Source organism: Drosophila takahashii, chromosome 4, assembly GCF_030179915.1.
Source record: "Drosophila takahashii strain IR98-3 E-12201 chromosome 4, DtakHiC1v2, whole genome shotgun sequence".
Classification (NCBI taxonomy): Eukaryota; Metazoa; Arthropoda; class Insecta; order Diptera; family Drosophilidae; genus Drosophila; species Drosophila takahashii.
In genome coordinates, this window is record NC_091682.1 from 316,743 (window position 1) to 336,690 (window position 19,948).

Below are 19,948 nucleotides of genomic sequence, written 5' to 3' on the forward strand. Positions count from 1 at the left end.
AAATAGAGCTTGGGAAGAGTGAAAAGAAAAGCCCATAATTAAAATTAAAATCCATTGTTTTACAATCTTTTTTCAACTTTAAAGGTGTGCAAATGTCCCGAGCGACATTTTGGAAGTGCCCATATATAAATTTTGATTGCGTATAACTTTTTAATGAATGGTCCGATTTGAAAAATGTCTTCTACATTTCGATAGGTATAAATATACACAACGAAATTGCATTTATACTTTTCGGAAATCTTTAAAGATGTGCGCGCAGGACCCATTTTAAAATCGTTAGTGGGCGATTGTGGGCGTTAGTGGGGGCGTGGCGCTCGGCTAACTTGCGCTGCGTAGGAAGCCAAAGAATATGTGTGGGAAATCTTAACCTTCCAGCTTTTGTAGTTTCTGAGATCTCAGCGTTCATACAGACGGACAGACGGAGAGACTCGGCTAGTGCCCCTGATCAAGAATATATAAAGTTTATAGGGTCGGAAACGCTTCCTTCTACCTGTTACATACTTTTGCACGAATCTAATATACCCTTTTACTCTACGAGTAACGGGTTACTATATTGTCACTAGCCGAGTCGATCTAGCCATGTCCGTCCGTCCGTCTCTCCGTCTGTCCGTCTGTATGAACGCTGAGATCTCGGAAACTACAAAAGCTAGACATTTTTCAAATCGGACCATTCATTAAAAAGTTATACGCAATCAAAATTTATATATCTATCTCCCTCGCACTCCCTTTAGCTGAGTTACGATTATAGTCGGGACACCAACCCGAGTACAGCGTTCGCTTTAGCTGAGTGACGGGTATTAAATAGTCGGGACACCAACCCGACTATGGCGTTCTCTCTTGTTTTATATGAATTGGTAAAATAACTCCTTAAGAATGTGTTATGAAAGTTTCACGAAGAATTTCAAACTATTTTGGATCTTATGCCAGGATGACGGCACCCACCTTGTGTGCAGTAGATATATTTCAATACTTTAAATGCGTTTTTATCGAAACCATTCTTTCGGAAATGTCACTGCGTTGCAAACTTCTGACTGAAGTCATAATACCCTCTGCAAGGGTATTATTTGAAAAATAAAAAATGGTTAAAATTGTAATGTAATCAACATACCATGTTTTGAAATCCCAGCACGATCCCTTATTGGTTAAAAAAACTCACGAAAAACATGAAAAAATTGCAGTTTTATATACAGCTGCGGCAACAATAATATCACCATTGCACACTGGGCCAGCCGATCAGATTTTTGGCCAAAAATACGTTTTTCTTTTTTAAGAAAATGACCAAATTGAGTTTGGGATCCTTTTTATAATACATTAAACTAATTTATGCCAAAGTTTCAAAGAATTCGGGCAAGTAGTTTTCTTTTACCATATTTTCAAAGTGAAAAATTCATAAAATATTGATGAAAATGAAAAAAAATTTCGAAGTCAAAGATGCTGATGTTGCTGTTCGACTTCTTTCCGAAACTTGCAGAAGGGATTATTTTCAACAAGTAAAAAATATAATATAGCTCGTATGTCTTACTTGTTTGCTAAAATAAATGTATTTGTTAATTTTTACGCTTTTTTTCAGCAAATGAGTACTTTGCTTTTCGAGTGCCTTCGAGTGCCATCCCCAAATTAGTTCATTCCTTCAAAAAAAAATTCGTTGATCAATTTACTAAAAGCGTAGCCCACCGACTCGATGCGGTTTTGCCTTAGTTTTCGGTAATTTAAGTTTTAATTGAAGGCTTAACTCGAAGTCGAGCTATTTTGAAGAGCTTAGCTAAGACAGCCCAAGAGTATGCCATACTTTATTTCTTCAGGTTTTGGTGAACATTTTGCGCTCAAAAATTTGATTTTAGTGTGACTAACATCTAAAATCTACTTTTTACGTACACTAATCGATTATGGTATTTTCCAAACCTATATCTATCTATTTAATCAGGACTATGCAATTAAAAATGTAGCATACTTTTGTGATGACTTCAGAATATGTCAAATTAACATTAAACAAATCAAAAAACAATATTTTTAAACAATTTTTTTTACATAATTTGATTATATAAAACTTAAAAGGTAACAAGAACAAAAAAATAGAAATTTTTTTTAAATCGATTGTTTGATAAACGTTGATGTGGGAGCCTCCGAAAGTTGCACTTTTTAACGGTTCATAAATCTTAAATGACATAATATTTTTTAGTGATGTTAATTTTTTTTAGTTTGTTTTATCTCATACTTTATTGTTTTCGAAAATGGAAGAAGTGCGTCTTCTAGGTATTTTTTTAAAAATAAAAAACCGAAAAGTACGTAAAATTTTCCGACTTTGGTCTGAATTATCTATATCATATAAAATTCCAAGAAATTTTACTTTTAGTTCGTTGGAAAGTTCAATCTTTTAAGAAAAAAACGCTAAAAACTGCATCCTTCTAACTGTCCTAGGAAAGAAATTAAAGATTTTTGGCCAAAAAATTAACTTTCTGGCCCAGTGTGCATTGTGTAGGCAATTCTTATTTGTGCTATAAAATGGTAATTTTTTGAAATATTTGCATTCTGTTTTTATGAGTTAGTACACTCAGGGAAAAAATTGTTCTGATTGTGTCTGAAAACGTGTCTGTTTGAGTCTCAAAAATAGCTTTATAACGATTGGTATCATTATAAGAATTTATGGTATTACTTTAAGAACGGATTTTTAAGAGCGCTGTTCTTACTTTAAGAACGAAACGTACTTAATTTTATATTTATTTTTAGTAAAAAAATAAATTTTTTTGAATGCTCCTGTAAGCATTTTGCCATGGAAGGAAATAATAAGGCCATGGCCCAGGGGCCAAGGTGCTGGATTCTGGTATTATTTTGTGTTTGGGGGTACGAGGTTCAATTCCCGCTCACAACACAACATATTTTTTTTTGTAATTAGTAATTTAACAACTTAACTTTTTTAATACATTTTTGTTCTTAAAGTTCTAAAGGAAATGTTAATTGAAGTACATTTGAAAAACTTTTTACTTACTTAGACTTATTCAGTTTTTGAACCGGGGTCCTCTCGCATCAGAGGCAGACGTCTTACCAACTGGGCCATCACACCATTTTACGCGCGCGTGCATAAGTTCAACTTAAATCTAAATTTACTGGTCTTAAATCAATACCCTTTGGTATCAATATAAGAATATGGTCTTAAAAAAATAAAAGAACAAAACTGTAGTAATGTAAGAAATTCGGTCTTAGATTTTTTCGGTCTTTTTTTCTGGGTGTAGGGTTACACATGGGCAATTCTCTACTGTCGCACGCGACGTTCGTACGCTTTGCAGATGCAAAAAACCATCTTTCAGTACTTATTTTCTTTTGGCACTAGGTTCACATTAAAGGTCTTGATTAGCACTAAAATATGTGCTAAGGCTGACTTTGGGACTTTTTTGGTTTTTAAAATATATGAAAAAAACAAAGACTTTCGCACGCAACACCAATAAAAGTGACTTTTGACTTCCTGCTTAACTTTCGATTGCAACGAAACGTGAAGGAATATTTTAATGCAGTTCATTTCATAGAGTTCCTTGTTCTTTCTTTAAAATGTATTTGGTTTGATTACAAAATATTGAGTGGTTAATTTTTTATTGGCATCGAAGTGTTTAGCTGGATATGAGCCGGGATATAGCAAGAAATTCGAAAAAAGTCCGAAATTAAACTTGAACTTTAAAAAATCTTAAAAAAAAAATGTGGCATCGAACAAAAAAAATGCGTGGTATTTTCGTGATCTAGGGCTCCAGCACTAACAGAATTTGCAATCAATTGCTGTGAACCACTCCAAGAATATTATTTTGTAACTAGTGTAATCGTAGCCCAGCTAAAGGGAGTGCGAGGGAGATAGATATATAAACAATTTTTATTGCGTATAACTTTTTAATGAATGGTCCGATTTGAAATATGTTTTCTACATTTCGATAGGTATAAATATACACAACAAAATTGCATTTATAACTCTCGGAAATCTTTAAGGATGTGGGCGCAAGACCCATTTTAAAATCGTTAGTGGGCGCTTGTGGGCGTTAGAGGGGGCCTGGCGCTCGGCTGAAATAAACTTGCGCTGCGTAGGAAGCCAAAGAATATGTGTGGGAAATCTCAACCTTCTAGCTTTTGTATTTTCTGAGATCTCAGCGTTCATACAGACGGACATGGCTAGATCGACTCGGCTAGTGACCGTGATCAAGAATATATATACTTTATGGGGTCGGAAACGCTTCCTTCTAGCTGTTACATACTTTTGCACGAATACAATATACCCTTTTACTCTACGAGTAACGGGTATAATGAGGGTGGTTTTAAACCTTAGGTACATTTATCTAAAAATATGGAAAATTAGGCGGCAACAAAAATATCGCTATTTTTGGAGCTTAAAAACTTAAAAAATTTAGACTTTACAATTTTGTTTGTTGGAAATATTTAATTTTATATATCTTAGGGTGAAAAATGTTGTTCTGAAGCTTTGGCTGCAGCAACAAAAACAAAAACAATCCGGATTTGACGTCACTAGACTTCAGAAACCTTCTTCGGGGAATTTGTTCTGCGACTTTTGCAAAGATTTGCGATGTGTTTTAGTTCTGGGGCCTGTGAATTTTTGTTTTTATCATTTAGCTTAATCGTCTCGAAAGGCTAGAAGACTCTCATTCCGTTTTGTTTTAGATTACAACCGTGGTAAAGCTTTGAAATAAATAAATTTTGTATTCCGCATAAAATAGCGTCATAATTTCTGAGTTATCAACGTGAACATGTTAGTCCTTTATGGGTTTAATTTATGATATTGAACCATCACCATAGTACGAGAAACATGTCTATACCATGATCAACTAGATCAACTTTGTTTATTCTTTCAAATGTGAATTGGGGCTTCTATTTTATATTTCTTGGTTGTCTGAAGTGAAATGTAATGCTTTTTCATTCAAGCAACAATAATTTTGATGATATTTACTGTGCATTAAAATATTTTCCTTTCTTACAGATAAACTCGATAGCCATGCTCCTAGCTTCAATATGGGATACTTAGTTTCACCCTATTCTTATGCAAATGGTACTCCAAGTGGCCTACCAGTCACAATGGTAAGATTATCTTTATTTGTTCACATATACATATGCAAAATCGCAATATCAATAAAAGAATATTAAATCCTATTCGCGTTGAAGGGACCGTAATTTATTTGATATTCAAAATAAAAATTTTAAAAATGTTTATTCTTTATTTTTTTCAACAAAAATGATAAATAAATCTTATTTGCCATAATCACAGGAATTGGGAAAAAATACATATAGACATATAAAGTAAAACTCTGATTTCCCATGCGATTTCAATGTTTTAAGCCTACTTTAAATTTAACAAGCGGACTTGTACGTTTAAGTATTTTTTTTTTTAGGCAAACACAACAAAAAACAAGAGAGAACGCTATAGTCGGGTGCCCCGACTATCAGATACCCGTTACTCAGGTAAAGGGAGTGCGAGGGAGATGGAGATAGAAAACTTTGATCACGAATAACTTTTTAACGAATGGTCCGATTTAAAAAATATCTTCTACATTTCGATAGGTATTGATAACCACAATCAAACTGCATTTTTACTTTTCCGAAATATTTAAATTTTTAAAATCGTATATATGCGATTGTGGGCGTTAGAGGGGGCGTGGCACCTTCTTGAAACAAACTTGCGCTGCGTAGGAACTCCAAAAATCTTCATGCCAAATACCAATCCTCTAGCTTTTATAGTTTCCGAGATCTCAGCGAACATACAGACGGACATGGCTATATCGACTCGGCTAGTAACCCTGATCAAGAATATATATACTTTATAGGGTCGGAATTGCTTCCTTCTAGCTGTTACATACTTTGCACGAATACAATATACCCTTTTACTCTACAAGTAACGGGTATAACTAGTGTAAGGGGAGACTAATTAAAAAAAATCTAAACGAAGAAAAGTTAAATTTTGGAATATTTTTTTCTTGCAGATTCATTTCTTTTAACTTACAAAAACATTAAATTTAGATTTACTTGCTTATATGTTAAAACAATCAAAATTGTAGCTGCTTTCGTATTATTTTGGCATTATTTTTTCGATCCTTCATATGGGAGCTATGTAATATAGACGTCCGAATTATGTTAAGGCTGGGGAAGGGTCTTGCACAAATTAAAGTTCGATTTTTTTAAAATTTTTTTCTTGTAGATTAACATTTTAAGATTATACAAAAAAAAGTACCCTAGTATCCTAACCTCTAAGACTTTGGGTACGTAAGAGCATCTTTAAGTGCGTTTTTCTCGAAACCGTGAAAGTCCGTGTTCATCGGCATTTCTAAACGGCTCAACCGATCGTTTTCAAATTCGTCGCTTATTTTTCTGCATAAAAAAAACCCGCCCTCTGTGAAGCGTTTTTTTTTTATTTTTAGCGATCATTTTTAGCGGAGGTACAGTGAACACCGCAAAAATGCTGAAATTGGGCAACTTTGCGGAGCTCTCAGAGGCAAATTGATGCATGGTTTGATTCGATGTTAAAGTTTTTTAAAAGATACACCCTTTATCTTTCAAACCCCATACTTAAAATAATTTTATGATTTTGTTTATGGCAGAAACAAATTCTATTAAACAGTCAAAAAACATAAACGTATACAGCTGCGGTCAAAATAGTAGTAGTGTTGCCGCCCTGTGTATTTAAAAGTTTGTTGTTGTAATTGATCTTTTCCTGGTAATATTGTATTGATTATAATTTTACTATTAGACTAATTGGATAAAAAAAAAGTTACAACATCAAACTTTTAAAAACACAAGGCAGCAACACTACTACTATTTTGACCGCAGATGTATGTTTTTAAGTTTTTTGACTATGTTTTCTGGAATTTATTTCTGCCATAAAAAAAATCCTAAAATTATTTTAAGTGACCCTAGTGACCATGATCAAGAATATATATACTTTATAGGGTCCGAATACAATTTACCCTTTTACTCTACGAGTAACGGGTATAAATATAGCATCCATCGAGGTAAATTTTTGATGCTGCATAGTGAAATTATTGGATTTCCACTCTGCTTCTACATTTCATATAAGAACAGAAAAAACCAGCCCCTTGGAAAGTTTTTTATTTTTTTACTTTAAATATTGTTTCTAACCGTTTAAAACCAAAAATGATTCATTTTTTAAGAAACTTTTTATACCCGTTACTCGTAGAGTAAAGGGGTATATTCTATTCGTGCAAAAGTATGTAACAGGGAGAAGGAAGCGTTTCCGACCCTATGAAGTATATATATTCTTGATCAAGGTCACTAGCCGAGTCGATACAGCCATGTTCGTCTGTCCGTCTGTCCGTCTGTCCGTCCGTCTGAATGAACGCTGAGATCTCGAAAACTACAAAAGCTAGAAGGTTGAGATTTTCCACTCATATTCTTGGGCTTCCTATGCAGCGCAAGTTTATTTCAGCCGGGCGCCACTCCCCCTCTAAAAAATTTAAAATATGTCTGGCGCCCACATCTTTAAAGGTTTCCGAAAAGTATAAATGCAATTTTGTTGTGTATATTTATACCTATCGAAATGTAGAAGACATTTTTCAAATCGGACTATTCATTAAAAAGTTATGTACAATCAAAATTTTATATATGGGACGTTCCATATCAACCCGGCCACCCCCTTTTTTGATTTTTTTTTGTATGTGGACAGTACCACATTGTTTGCAAAGCCCCTTGCTTCCAATATTTTACCTCATATCCATTTTTTCAATGTTACCACTCTTTCGCCGTATATTCGCGCTGAAAAGAAAACACAAAATCATTTTTAACCTACGAACGAAAGGCACAATCAGCATAGTTCAAAAGCAGAAAAATCTGTCTTTCGATGGCCGATTACGAGAAAAATAATGGATTTTATTAGACCGTAGATGACCAAACGATAGCGTTTTAAAAGTCTAAAAGTAGGATTTCGTCTAAAGGGCCAGTCTGCAAAAATACCATTATATTTTTTTCAAAAGGCCCGAGTTTTAACGGATTTTATGCCACTGGTTTCAAAGTGGGATCTCTCTTGAGGAATTAGCTATGAATTCTTTTCATTGATTTGTTAATTTTTTCCAAAGCATATACGATTATTTTATATTACTTATTAGCTTTTTCTGACAGTTAACTACTACAAAAACGTACAAAAGAATTCATAGCTAATTCCTCAAGAGAGATCCCACTTTGAAATCAGTGGCATAAAATCCGTTAAATATGAGGCTTTCTGAGAAAAATATAATGGTATTTTTGCAGACTGGCCCTTTGGACGAAATCCCACTTTTAGACTTTAAAAACGCTATCGCTTGGTCATCTACGGTCCAATAAAATCTATTTTTTTCTCGTAATCGGCTATGGAAAGACAGGTTTTGCTGATTTCGAACCATGCCAATTGTTTCTTCCGTTCGCAGGATAAAAATTATTTTGTGTTTTCTTTTTAACGCGATTATACGGCGAAAGAGTGGTAACATTGAAAAAATGGGTATGAGGTAAAATATTGGAAGCAAGGGGCTTTGCAATCAATGTGGTACTGTCCACATAGAAAATTAAAAAAAAAGGGGGGTGGCCGGGTTGATATGGAGCGTCCCATATCCATCTCCCTCGCACTCCCTTTAGCTGAGTGACGGGTATTAGATAGTTGGGACACCAACCCGACTATAGCGTTCTCTTTTGTTTATCCTAACTTCTAAAGTTTTTGTCCGATTGACTTAAACTTGTTATTTATAGTTTTAAGACGTTAATCGAAAAAATCCGAAAGTACTCATCAATACGATTTAAACCCCATATTAAAAATAAAAATCATATAATAAAAGTTATTCAACAATATTTTTAACAAATTTAAAATACAAGTTTATGCGCATTTTGGGTTGCAGGACCAACAAAAAATATTTTTATGTCTACCACTTTTATGTATTATATCACATTTTAGCCAATGTTTTTGTTCAACCTCATAACTGTTATTTGCAGTCCCTGAAAAAAATCTGTTAGTTTTTTACGGTTTACTTATGTTAATCGGATTTAGACAGACGGAAATACAAATGTTCAATTATTAAAAGAATTCGATCTAAAAAATAATTTGTTTTCAGCCAAGACCTAATTTACTTTTTTAACGAATATATAAACAAAATAAAACAAACAAACAAAATTAAACAAAAAAATTTTTTTTAATGACTATTTTAAAATAAGTTAAACATAAAATGTAGTATTTTAAAGCAAATCAAAAAAAAACCTTTTAAAATGTAATGATCTTCTGCTTTTTTTATTAGAGCACAACATTGTTGTTTATAATTCTAATTGTATTTAGTATTGCATTTTTTTATAAATCTAAAGCAGAGCATAATATGTAAAATTAAGATGGATTCGTTCTTAATATTTTTACAGAAATACGTTAAAGGGTTAACATTTACGTTTTGAGATCTGAGCTTGGGTTTCGAAATACTACTCCATTGTTATCAACCTAAATAAAATCATACAATATTTGGGGGTGGCTATCGTGTGTATAATAAAAGACGAATGTACTTAGCATCGGTGGTTGTTTTTAAGGCTTTTTCTTTATTCCGATATAATTCTCTTTACTTTATACTTTGAAGCATCACATAGAATATATATATGTATATGTGTATATATACGTGTATGTATACGTGGTATATCTAAATTTATTTAAATGAATGAAGACCATAAACAATGCGATCGAGAAAGGTATTTTTTAAAGGTTCTGCTATCGGATTAATACATATAAAATATAATTTAACTTGAGAAGAAGCAAGCTTAGGCCAGGCAAAAATTATATTTCCTTCCAGATCAATTCTATTTATTTAAAATTTTTATAGCTGTTTTATATTTGTTTACTCTTGCAGAGAGTATTATAATTTCAGTCAAAAGTTTGCAACGCAGTGAAGGAGACATTTCCGCCCATATAAAGTATATATTCTTGATCAGCACCAATAGCCGATTCCATATAGCCATGCCCTAGCCGTAATTAGTTCCATTTCAGATTTAATTCTCAGAATTGGTTTTTTATCAGAGAAATTGTGAAAATCTTGGGAGTTTCAAAATGTTGGCAAACATCGGTTCTGTATTCTATACCACGGAACCTGTAGGTGATGGCAAATAATTTTGTATGGGACTTTTACTCAGGAGAACCCAAATATCATGGTTCGTGAAAATTTCACAAAGTTTAATTTTGTGTTCCTGTGTAATTAGATACATGTCTTCCATCTTACTGGTAGTAGTGCTACTATTGTATTTTTAAACTATGCAACTTTTAAGCAATTGGGTGTGTTGGAAACGATGATTGCAAATATGGGAAGAATTAAAACCAAAAATACACCGTTCATATATACTGTATCGTAGGGGATGGAAACTCACATAGTGGCGGGCGGCACGTTTCATACTCGTTAGGCAGCGGCGACATCAAAGCATTTTTGAGTTTCACTGAATCGTTTGCCGCTATACTCAACGCAGCTTGTTATTATTATTGTTTGTGTGCTTCTTATTTGTTTCTATTTTATTCGTCAAGCCGTAATAGGCATGACTATTATCTGTGATAAATTGAAAGTCTACATTTACGGTTACTTTAAAAAAAAAACCTAAACTCGTGGTGGATTATTTGATAATACTAATTTATTGTTTACTTATTATTTTATGTTTTGTTATTAATATTAGTATGATGATACCAAAATCTTTAAATGTCTTGGTGACCAATTCTATTAAAAAACAAGAGAAAACGCTATAGTCGGGTTGTTGTCACGACTATCTAATACCCGTCACTCGGCTAAAGGGAGTGCGAGGGAGATGGATATATAAAATTTTGATTGTACATAACTTTTTAATGAATAGTCCGATTTGAAAAATGTCTTCTACATTTCGATAGGTATAAATATACACAACAAAATTGCATTTATACTTTTCGGAAACCTTTAAAGATGTGGGCGCCAGACACATTTTAAATTTTTTATAAATAAACTTGAAATAAACTTGCGCTGCGTAGGAAGCCCAAGAATATGTGTTGAAAATCTCAACCTTCTAGCTTTTGTAGTTTCCGAGATCTCAGCGTTCATACAGACGGACAGACGGAGAGACGGACAGACGGACAGACGGACAGACGGAGAGACGGACAGACGGACAGACGGACAGACGGACAGACGGACATGGCTAGATCAACTCGGCTGGTGACCCTGATCAAGAATATATATAGGAGAGTGTGGGGTAAGGTGACGATTCGTTTTTTGAATGTAACTTTTCTAAAAATCAATATTTTTCTAAAGTGTAAACGCAGAATGTAGCTTACATCTACTGAGCATATCCCTGAAAAATTCGAAATTCGAAATTCCAATGCAGCTAAATCCCACAGCGTTTGGCGTGAACCCTTCTTTTTTTGCACTTTCAAAAGTTGTAGGGTAATGTGACGAACGATTTGTTCTTCAATGTAACTTCTCCAAAAATCAATATTTTTTAAAAGTGTAAAAGCAGAAAGTTATGTACATTTACTGAGCATATTTCTAAAAAAATTTTGATTCGAAATTTCAACGTAGCCAAATCCCACAGCGTTTGGTGTAAACCATCCTTTTTACAAACAAAACAAGAGGGAACGTTATAGTCGGATGCCCCGACTATCAGATACCCGTTACTCAGGTAAAGGGAGTGCGAGGGAGATGGAGATAGAGATAGAAAACGTTGATCACGCATAACTTTTTAACGAATGGTCCGATTTGAAAAATTTCTTCTACATTTCGATAGGTATTGAAAAACACAATAAAACTGCATTTTTATACCCGTTACTCGTAGAGTAAAAGGGTATACTAGATTCGTGCAAAAGTATGTAACAGCTAGAAGGAAGCGTTTCCGACCCCATAAAGTATATATATTCTTGATCAGGGTCACTAGCCGAGTCGATCTAGCCATGTCCGTCTGTCCGTCTGTCCGTCTGTCCGTCTGTCCGTCTGTCCGTCTGTATGAACGCTGAGATCTCGGAAACTACAAAAGCTAGAAGGTTGAGATTTCCCACACATATTCTTTGGCTTCCTACGCAGCGCAAGTTTATTTTATCCGAGCGCCACGCCCCCTCTAACGCCCACAATCGCCCACTAACGATTTTAAAATGGGTCCTGCGCCCACATCTTTAAAGATTTCCGAGAAGTATAAATGCAATTTTGTTGTGTATATTTATACCTATCGAAATGTAGAAGACATTTTTCAAATCGGACCATTCATTAAAAAGTTATACGCTTTATAAATTGTCAACATATATCTATCTCCCTCGCACTCCCTTTAGCTGAGTTACGATTATTAGTCGGGACACCAACCCGACACAGCGTTCGCACTCCCTTTAGCTGAGTGACGGGTATTAGATAGTCGGGACAACAACCCGACTATAGCGTTCTCTCTTGTTACTTTTCCAAAATATTAAAATTTTTAAAATCGTATATAAGCGATTGTGGGCGTTAGAGGGGGCGTGGCACCATTTTGAAACAAACTTGCGCTGCGTAGGAACTCCTAAAATCTGCATGCAAAATGCCAATCTTCTAGCTTTTATAGTTTCTGAGATCTCAGCGTTCATACAGACAGACAGACAGACGGACAGACAGACGGACAGACAGACGGACATACGGTCATGGCTAGATCGACTCGGCTAGTGATCCTGATCAAGAATATATATACTTTATGGGGTCGGAAACGCTTCCTTCTCCCTGTTACATACTTTTGCACGAATACAATATACCCTTTTACTCTACGAGTAACGGGTATAAAAATACATTTTTTTATATATTATTTACGGAAAGGTTATTTTCGATACGGAAAAGAAAGAAGTAATAAGATAATACCCAAACTTACAAAAAAAAAAAAAAAAAATGGTCAAAGTGCAAATTTTTTTAAAATTAAATTAAATTGACGTCACTATTAAAAACAACAATAAAACTGCAGCAGTAAATGTTATCTGGTATTATTATATTTTTTTTTTTACAAATAATCAACGATAACAGTTAAAATTCTTGAATAAAAAAAGTTCGTCACAATACCCTACAAAAAGTTCGTCACGATACCCTACAAGGTAGACTTGGAGCAAAAACGGTGTCACTCTCAAACGGCGCAAAAGAAAAAAACGCGAGGTACCAAAAACTGTTGATAAAGATCTCATGTATACGTGCATATATTTGCCTGATTTTATTTTCCAGACATCTTTGCTCTGGCACTGCTGAAACACAAGTAAATTGAATGGATTTGCTAGTTTGCGCACCACATTTTTAGCGAAAATTACCTCACGAACAAATTACGGGACTTCTTATTAATATTACTGTAAATACATTGTCGACACGATAAGGGGAGACGACTACATTTATTTGGAATTTTTGTCGTGACGTCATATATGAGATTCGACGAGTTCGTCACATTACCCTACTCGTCAAATTACCCTACACTCCCCTACTTTATGGGGTCGGAAACGCTTCCTTCTAGCTGTTACATACTTTTGCACGAATACAATATACCCTTTTACTCTACGAGTAACGGGTATAAAAATATATATTAAAGAAATACCTAACTGTACAGACTCTGCAGATAATGGGGAGCACATAAAAAATTGATTTACTGGTAGTCATTGCAATTATTGCAAAAATGTACTAGTAATTACCTCTTTCTTCCCATCGTAATACATGTGTAGTTATGTCGATTGTAAATATCCAGTCTACGTAGTGACGAATTGTACCGTGAGTACGCAAAATGTATAATTAGACTATATTCCGTACAAAAAGCGTTATTATTATTATGTTTGTATGCAACTGACCGAATAAGACAACTTTATAAATTGTTGCATTTATTTCGGCGAATGCTTGATTATTTTATACCCTTGCAGTGGGTTTAATAATTTCAGTCGGAAGTTGGCAATGCAGTAAAGGAGACGATTTCAATCACATTTAGTATACATGTTGTTGATCAGTATCAACATCCGAGTCCATCTAACCATGTCCGTCTTTCCGTTTCTATTCAAACTAGTCTCTCAGATTTATAGCTATCGCTATTAAAAAAAGTATTCTTTTATAAAACTTATTTCGGTTTTTAGGCATGTATTTTTTACGAAGCCATTTATGCCAGCATTTTTGCGTTTTTTTTCCAACTTTTTCAACTTTGACAAATTGTAGCTTCTAAACTAATGAATGGATCGCAATGTAAAAAAGAAAGTTAGAGGGCATTCTATTACCTGTAAAATGATTCTTCGATGGTCGAAATCGGTTAATCACAGCTCGAGTTAAAAATTAAAAAAGCATCAAAAACGTTTTGTACACTTAAAAAAATAGGTACCATACAAAAAATTGTAAGTGCCCTTTTCTTAATCAGAAAGATATACCTTACCGGAAAATTAAGGTTTCATGAAGTGCATATATCATCAATTTTTATACCCTTGTAGAGGGTATTATAATTTCAGTCAGATGTTTGCAACGCAGTGAAGGAGACGTTTCCGACCACAAAAAGTATATATATTCTTGATCAGCACCAATAGCCGAGTCTATCTAGCCATGTCCGTCTGTCCCTCTTTCCTTTCCGTCTGTCCCTCTTTCCTTTCCGTCTGTCCGTCTGTCCGTTTCTATGAGAACTAGTCTCTCAGTTTTAAAGCCATCGCGATGAAACTTTCCCGAAAGTCTTCTTTCTATTGCAGGTAGTACATATGTCGGAGCGAGCCGGATCGGACCACTATATCTTCAGGCTCCCATAGGAATATTCAAACAAATATAAGAAAATTCATTGTAACTTTGTAGGAAGTAGGCGTTTTTATTCTTGGCTACTTATGTATAAACAAAATTAAAATAGAAACGCTGAATATGGAATTCCTGGAACTGCACCGAGTGAGCATTACTTTATCTACAAGGGTATATAAGCTTCGTCTGGCCGAAGGTAGCTTCCTTTCTTGTTTTTTGTAATCTGGTGTAATCGGAAAAGTATAACAAGAAAAAATTATATGTTCGTTGTTTTTAAGTTGATTGTTGAGAATTTAAAAACAAAATTAAAAACAAGGAAATAATTTCTCTGATATCTTAAAATGCGTCGCAGATAAGTCTTTTTTTTTAGTACATTATACCAGGGACCGTACATAATGATTATTGATATATTTTTTGAACCAAAAAATCAGGCACTTAGGATCGACATACGCAAAAAAGGAAAACACCATAGTGCTTAATCTATTAATTATCGCCATGATTTTTATTTTTGGGATTTTTATAATATTCCTCAAAAAAATTGATTATTGTTGATTTTTATTTTTTCGCTCAGAAATAAAACTCACTTGGACGCCACGGCTTTTCTGTGCCGATTTTCAGCGTTTTTTTTTTTGCATAGTCCCATGTAGCACATGAAAACGTACCACAGCACGGGGGACCAACACACTAACACCCAGCCCACATGACGGGTTGGGTCTATGTGGAATAGTTCATTACATCTTGTTAATTCGTTTTGCTAATATATAAATGACATAAAGTCCTAAGGTTTCTACAACTTTTTGTATTCATGCATACCTCTTGTAAACTAATAACCGCGTTTTTAAAAGTTTATACAAAGAAAACACCTTATTTTATTAACCCAATATGTGCTTCGTGGTTCTACCTACAAGCACAAGTTTAAATCTTTCTAAAATTCCGTACAGAACGGCTGCAATCGCACTTTGAGTGATATTTTTAAGCGAATACATATCGGCTTGCGAAAGCTAACTACTTTCTTCTTTATCATAAAATGTAATATTACCAATTTTATACGATAGGTGAATATACCATATATTACATAATCACAGTTTTCCAGATTTTTAAACATCGCCGGGAATAGATTTTTTAACTCAGAGGAGTACCAATTTTCTTGATTTTCTATTTCTTGTTATATAATTTATATGTTAAAAATTGTGTTTTTTATCTTAGGCCAACAAAATTGGACTACCTCCGTTTTTTTGTCACAATGCAGACCCGTTAACAACACCACCTCCTGCGCATTGCGGAATTCCACCATATCAGCTTGATCCTAAGACCATGGGTAAGTCACGTAATTCTAAAATAATTAATTTTTATACCTTCGCAGCGGTTATTATGATTTCAGTCACAAGTTTGCAACGGAGTGAAGGAGACGTTTCCGACCCCATAAATTATACATATTCTTAATCAGCTTCACTAGACGAGTCGTCTGTCCGTCTGTCCGTCCGTTTCTACGCAAACTAGTCTCTCAGTTTTGAAGCTATCGACTTGAAACTTTCCCAAAAGTCTTCTTTCTATTGCAGGTAGTATATAAGTCGGAACCGACCGATTCGGACAACTATATCTTATAGCTGCCATAGGAAGGATCGGAAACAGAAATCGTTAACAAATTCTAGCTTCGGTGTTTTTTGAAATATTACCTTCTACTCTTGGGGATGTTTTTATACCCTTGCAGAGGGTATTATGATTTCAGTCAGAAGTTTGCAACGCAGTGAAGGAGACGTTTCCGACCCCATAAAGTATATATATTCTTGATCAGCATCACAAGACGAGTCGATCTAGCCATGTCCGTCTGTCCGTCCGTCTGTCCGTCTGTCCGTCTGTCCCTCTGTCCGTCTGTCCGTCTGTCTGTTTCTACGCAAACTAGTCTCTCAGTTTTTGAGCTATCGGGACAAAACTTTCGCAAAAGTCTTCTTTCTATTGCAGGTAGTATATATGTCGGAGCCGACCGGATCGGACAACTATATCTTATAGCTCCCATAGGAACAATCGGAAAAAAAAACTTTAAAAAATTCTAGTGTCGGTGTTTTTTGAAATATTACCTTCTACTTTTGGGGATGTTATTTTTTAAATATTTCTGAATTTCGAATTAATTATTTAAAAAATCGGACTACTATATCATATAGCTGCCATAGGAACGATCGGAAAATTAATGGAAAAGTAATAGGAAATAAATTCTAGCTTCTTTGGTTTTTATTGAATTATCTTCTACTCTAGGATATGACTCTTTTTAAATATTTCCGAATTTCAATTTTAATTTAATCAAAATCGGACGACTATATCATATAGCTGCCATAGGAACGATCGGAAAATTAATGGAAAAGTAATAGGAAATAAATTCTAGCTTCTTTGGTTTTTATTGTATTATCTTCTACTCTAGGATATGACTCTTTTTAAATATTTCCGAATTTCAATTTTAATTTTATCAAAATCGGACGACTATATCATATAGCTGCCATAGGAACGATCGGAAAATTAATGAGAAATATTAGAAAATTGAACATTTATGCGATTTGTTAATTAATAGGAATGATCTGCAAGGGTATATAAGCTTCGGCTGGCCGAAGCTAGCTTCCTTTCTTGTTTTTTTTTAATATTTCTGAATTTTGAATAAAATATTTAAAAAATCGGACGACTATATCATATAGCTGCCATAGGAACGATCGGAAAATTAATGGAAAAGTAATAGGAAATAAATTCTAGCTTCTATGGTTTTTATTGTATTTTCTTCTACTCTAGGATATGACTCTTTTTAAATATTTCCGAATTTGAATTTTAATTTGATCAAAATCGGACGACTATATCATATAGCTGCCATAGGAACGATAGAAAAATTAATTGAAAATTAATTGGAAACAAATTCTAGCTCCGTTGATTTTTATTAATAATAAATTATAATAAATTTTTATATTCTCTCCTACTCTAGGATATGTTTTTTTCGAAATTTAACAAAAATCGGATGACTATATTATATAGCTGCAATAGGGAAGGACAGAAAAATAATGTAAAAACAATACAAAATTTAAAATTTTTTGCGATTTGTAAGTTAATAGGAATGATCTGCAAGGGTATATAAGCTTCGGATGGCCGAAGGTAGCTTCCTTTCTTGTTTTTAGAATTATTTTTGTTCAATCGGACCGTTGACCATTGAGCCATTTGATCACAGGGCTGTCATATGATTCAGAGCACATCGCGACATTTTATTTATCGTTTGACACCCATTTGACCACCATTGCCCACCTTTTAGAATTTTGAAAAAGTCAAAACTTTAGAAAATACGACACTTTTTCGTTTTTCTCAAAATTCGAAAATTTTAAAGTCGAATTTTTCAAAACTTTTCTTTGTGGAATTGTTTCATCCCCATTTGACCACCATTGCCACCCTTTTAGAAATTTAAAAAGTCAAAACTTTAGAAAATACAACACTTTTAAGTTTTCACTGAATTGCAAAAAAATTAAAATTTTTCAAAATTTTTTGCATGTAATCGTTTGTCCACCCTTTAGAATTTTCACAAATTGAATACTTTAAAAGTAATGTTAATTATAAGTTTATCCTTACGAAAAATTTGTCGTTTGCCCACACCCAAAAACTTAATATTAATGATAACAAACGATTACCCAGCACTTAAAACTACACAATTTTTAAAATAAACGAACTAAAAATATTAAAACTATAAAACATTTAGTGCTCACCCCTAATTAAATGTAATCTTTGTTTACAATTACAATTTCCCTAAAACTAGTGTTTCAAATAAATCAAAGTCTTGTCAAAAGCATAATTTTTGTTTTTAAGTCAGGGGTCGTATGTAAAAGTTAACCTATTCAAAAAAATTGTCAATTAACAATAAAGAGTTATTTGTCAACTTTTATATTCAAAATTGAAATAAAAGATTAAATTGAAATAAATTTTAAACTGTTGGGTGCATTGGCTTAAAAGTTGAAAAATGTATAATCTACGCTTTAATACTTTTCTATTGAAATTGAAAAATCTACAGATTTTTTATTATAAAGCATTTAATACATTATAAGCAAGAAAGAAACAGATCATTCCTATTAATTTACAAATCGCAAAAATATTAAATTTCGTATTATTTTGACATTATTTTTTCTATCCTTTCTACGGCACCTATATAATATAGTCGTCCGATTAATGTTAAATTTAATTCAAAATTCGGAAATGCAAAAAAAAAATGAATATTCTAGAGTAGAAGAGAATACAATTAAAACCAACGAAGCTATAATTGTTTCCTATTAATTTCCCATGTATTTTTCGATCGTTACTATGGCAGCTTATGATATAGTCGTCCGATTTTTATAAAATTAAATTCGAAATTCAGAACTATTAAAAAAATGTTATTCCCAAGCGTTGAAGGTTATATGTTTAAAAGCATCGAAGCTATATGGGGTCTATATGGAAACGTCTCCTTCACTGTGTTGCAAACTTCTGCCTGAAATCATTATTCCCTCTGCAAGGGTATAAAAATATTCGGATTTCCCTTCTGCTTTTACATTATGTTTAAGAAAAGAAAGAAACCGTCCCCTGGGAAGATTTTTATATTTCTTAGCTTTAAATATTTTTTTATCCGCTTAAAATCAAAAATTATTTGTTTTTAGGATTGTCCGATTGACTTAAAACTTTTTTGTATGACCTTAAGATGTATGACCGAAGACATATCAGTAAAAAATTTTGAAAAATTCGACTTTAAAATTTTCGAATTTTGAGAAAAACGAAAAAGTGTCGTATTTTCTAAAGTTTTGACTTTTTCAAAATTCTTAAAGGTGGGCAATGGTGGTCAAATGGGGGTCAAACAATTCCACAAAAAAAAGTTTTGAAAAATTCGACTTTAAAATTTTCGAATTTTGAGAAAAACGAAAAATTGTCGTATTTTCTAAAGTTTTGAATTTTTCAAAATTCTAAAAGGGCGGCAATGGTGGTCAAATGGGGGTCAAACGATTGGACAAAAAAAGTTTTGAAAAATTCGACTTTAAAATGTTCGAATTTCGAGAAAAACGAAAAAGTGTCGTATTTTCTAAAGTTTTGACTTTTTCAAAAATTCTAAAAGGAGGGCAATGGTGGTCAAATGGGGGTCAAACGATTCCACAAAAAAAAATTTGAAAAAGTCAAATTTTTGATTTTCGAAAATTTTCCAAATTCGATATTTTCGAAACTGGACGTGGTCAAAAAAAACTAAAGGGTGGGCAAAAGTGGTCAAATAAGGGTCAAACGATTCC

At 33.5% G+C, this 19,948-nt stretch overlaps 1 protein-coding gene across 5 annotated transcripts in view; it reads left to right on the forward strand.

The window, feature by feature from the left end:
• Positions 1 to 19,948, forward strand: part of pan (transcription factor pangolin) — a 115,333-nt gene that overhangs the window by 22,846 nt on the left and 72,539 nt on the right. For all 5 annotated transcript variants that reach the window (XM_044395384.2, XM_070218093.1, XM_070218094.1 and 2 more), the window contains 2 exons: positions 4,970 to 5,067; positions 15,888 to 15,999. In XM_044395384.2, the coding sequence (XP_044251319.1) occupies positions 4,970 to 5,067; positions 15,888 to 15,999 (210 nt within the window). The remainder of the gene's footprint in view (positions 1 to 4,969; positions 5,068 to 15,887; positions 16,000 to 19,948) is intronic.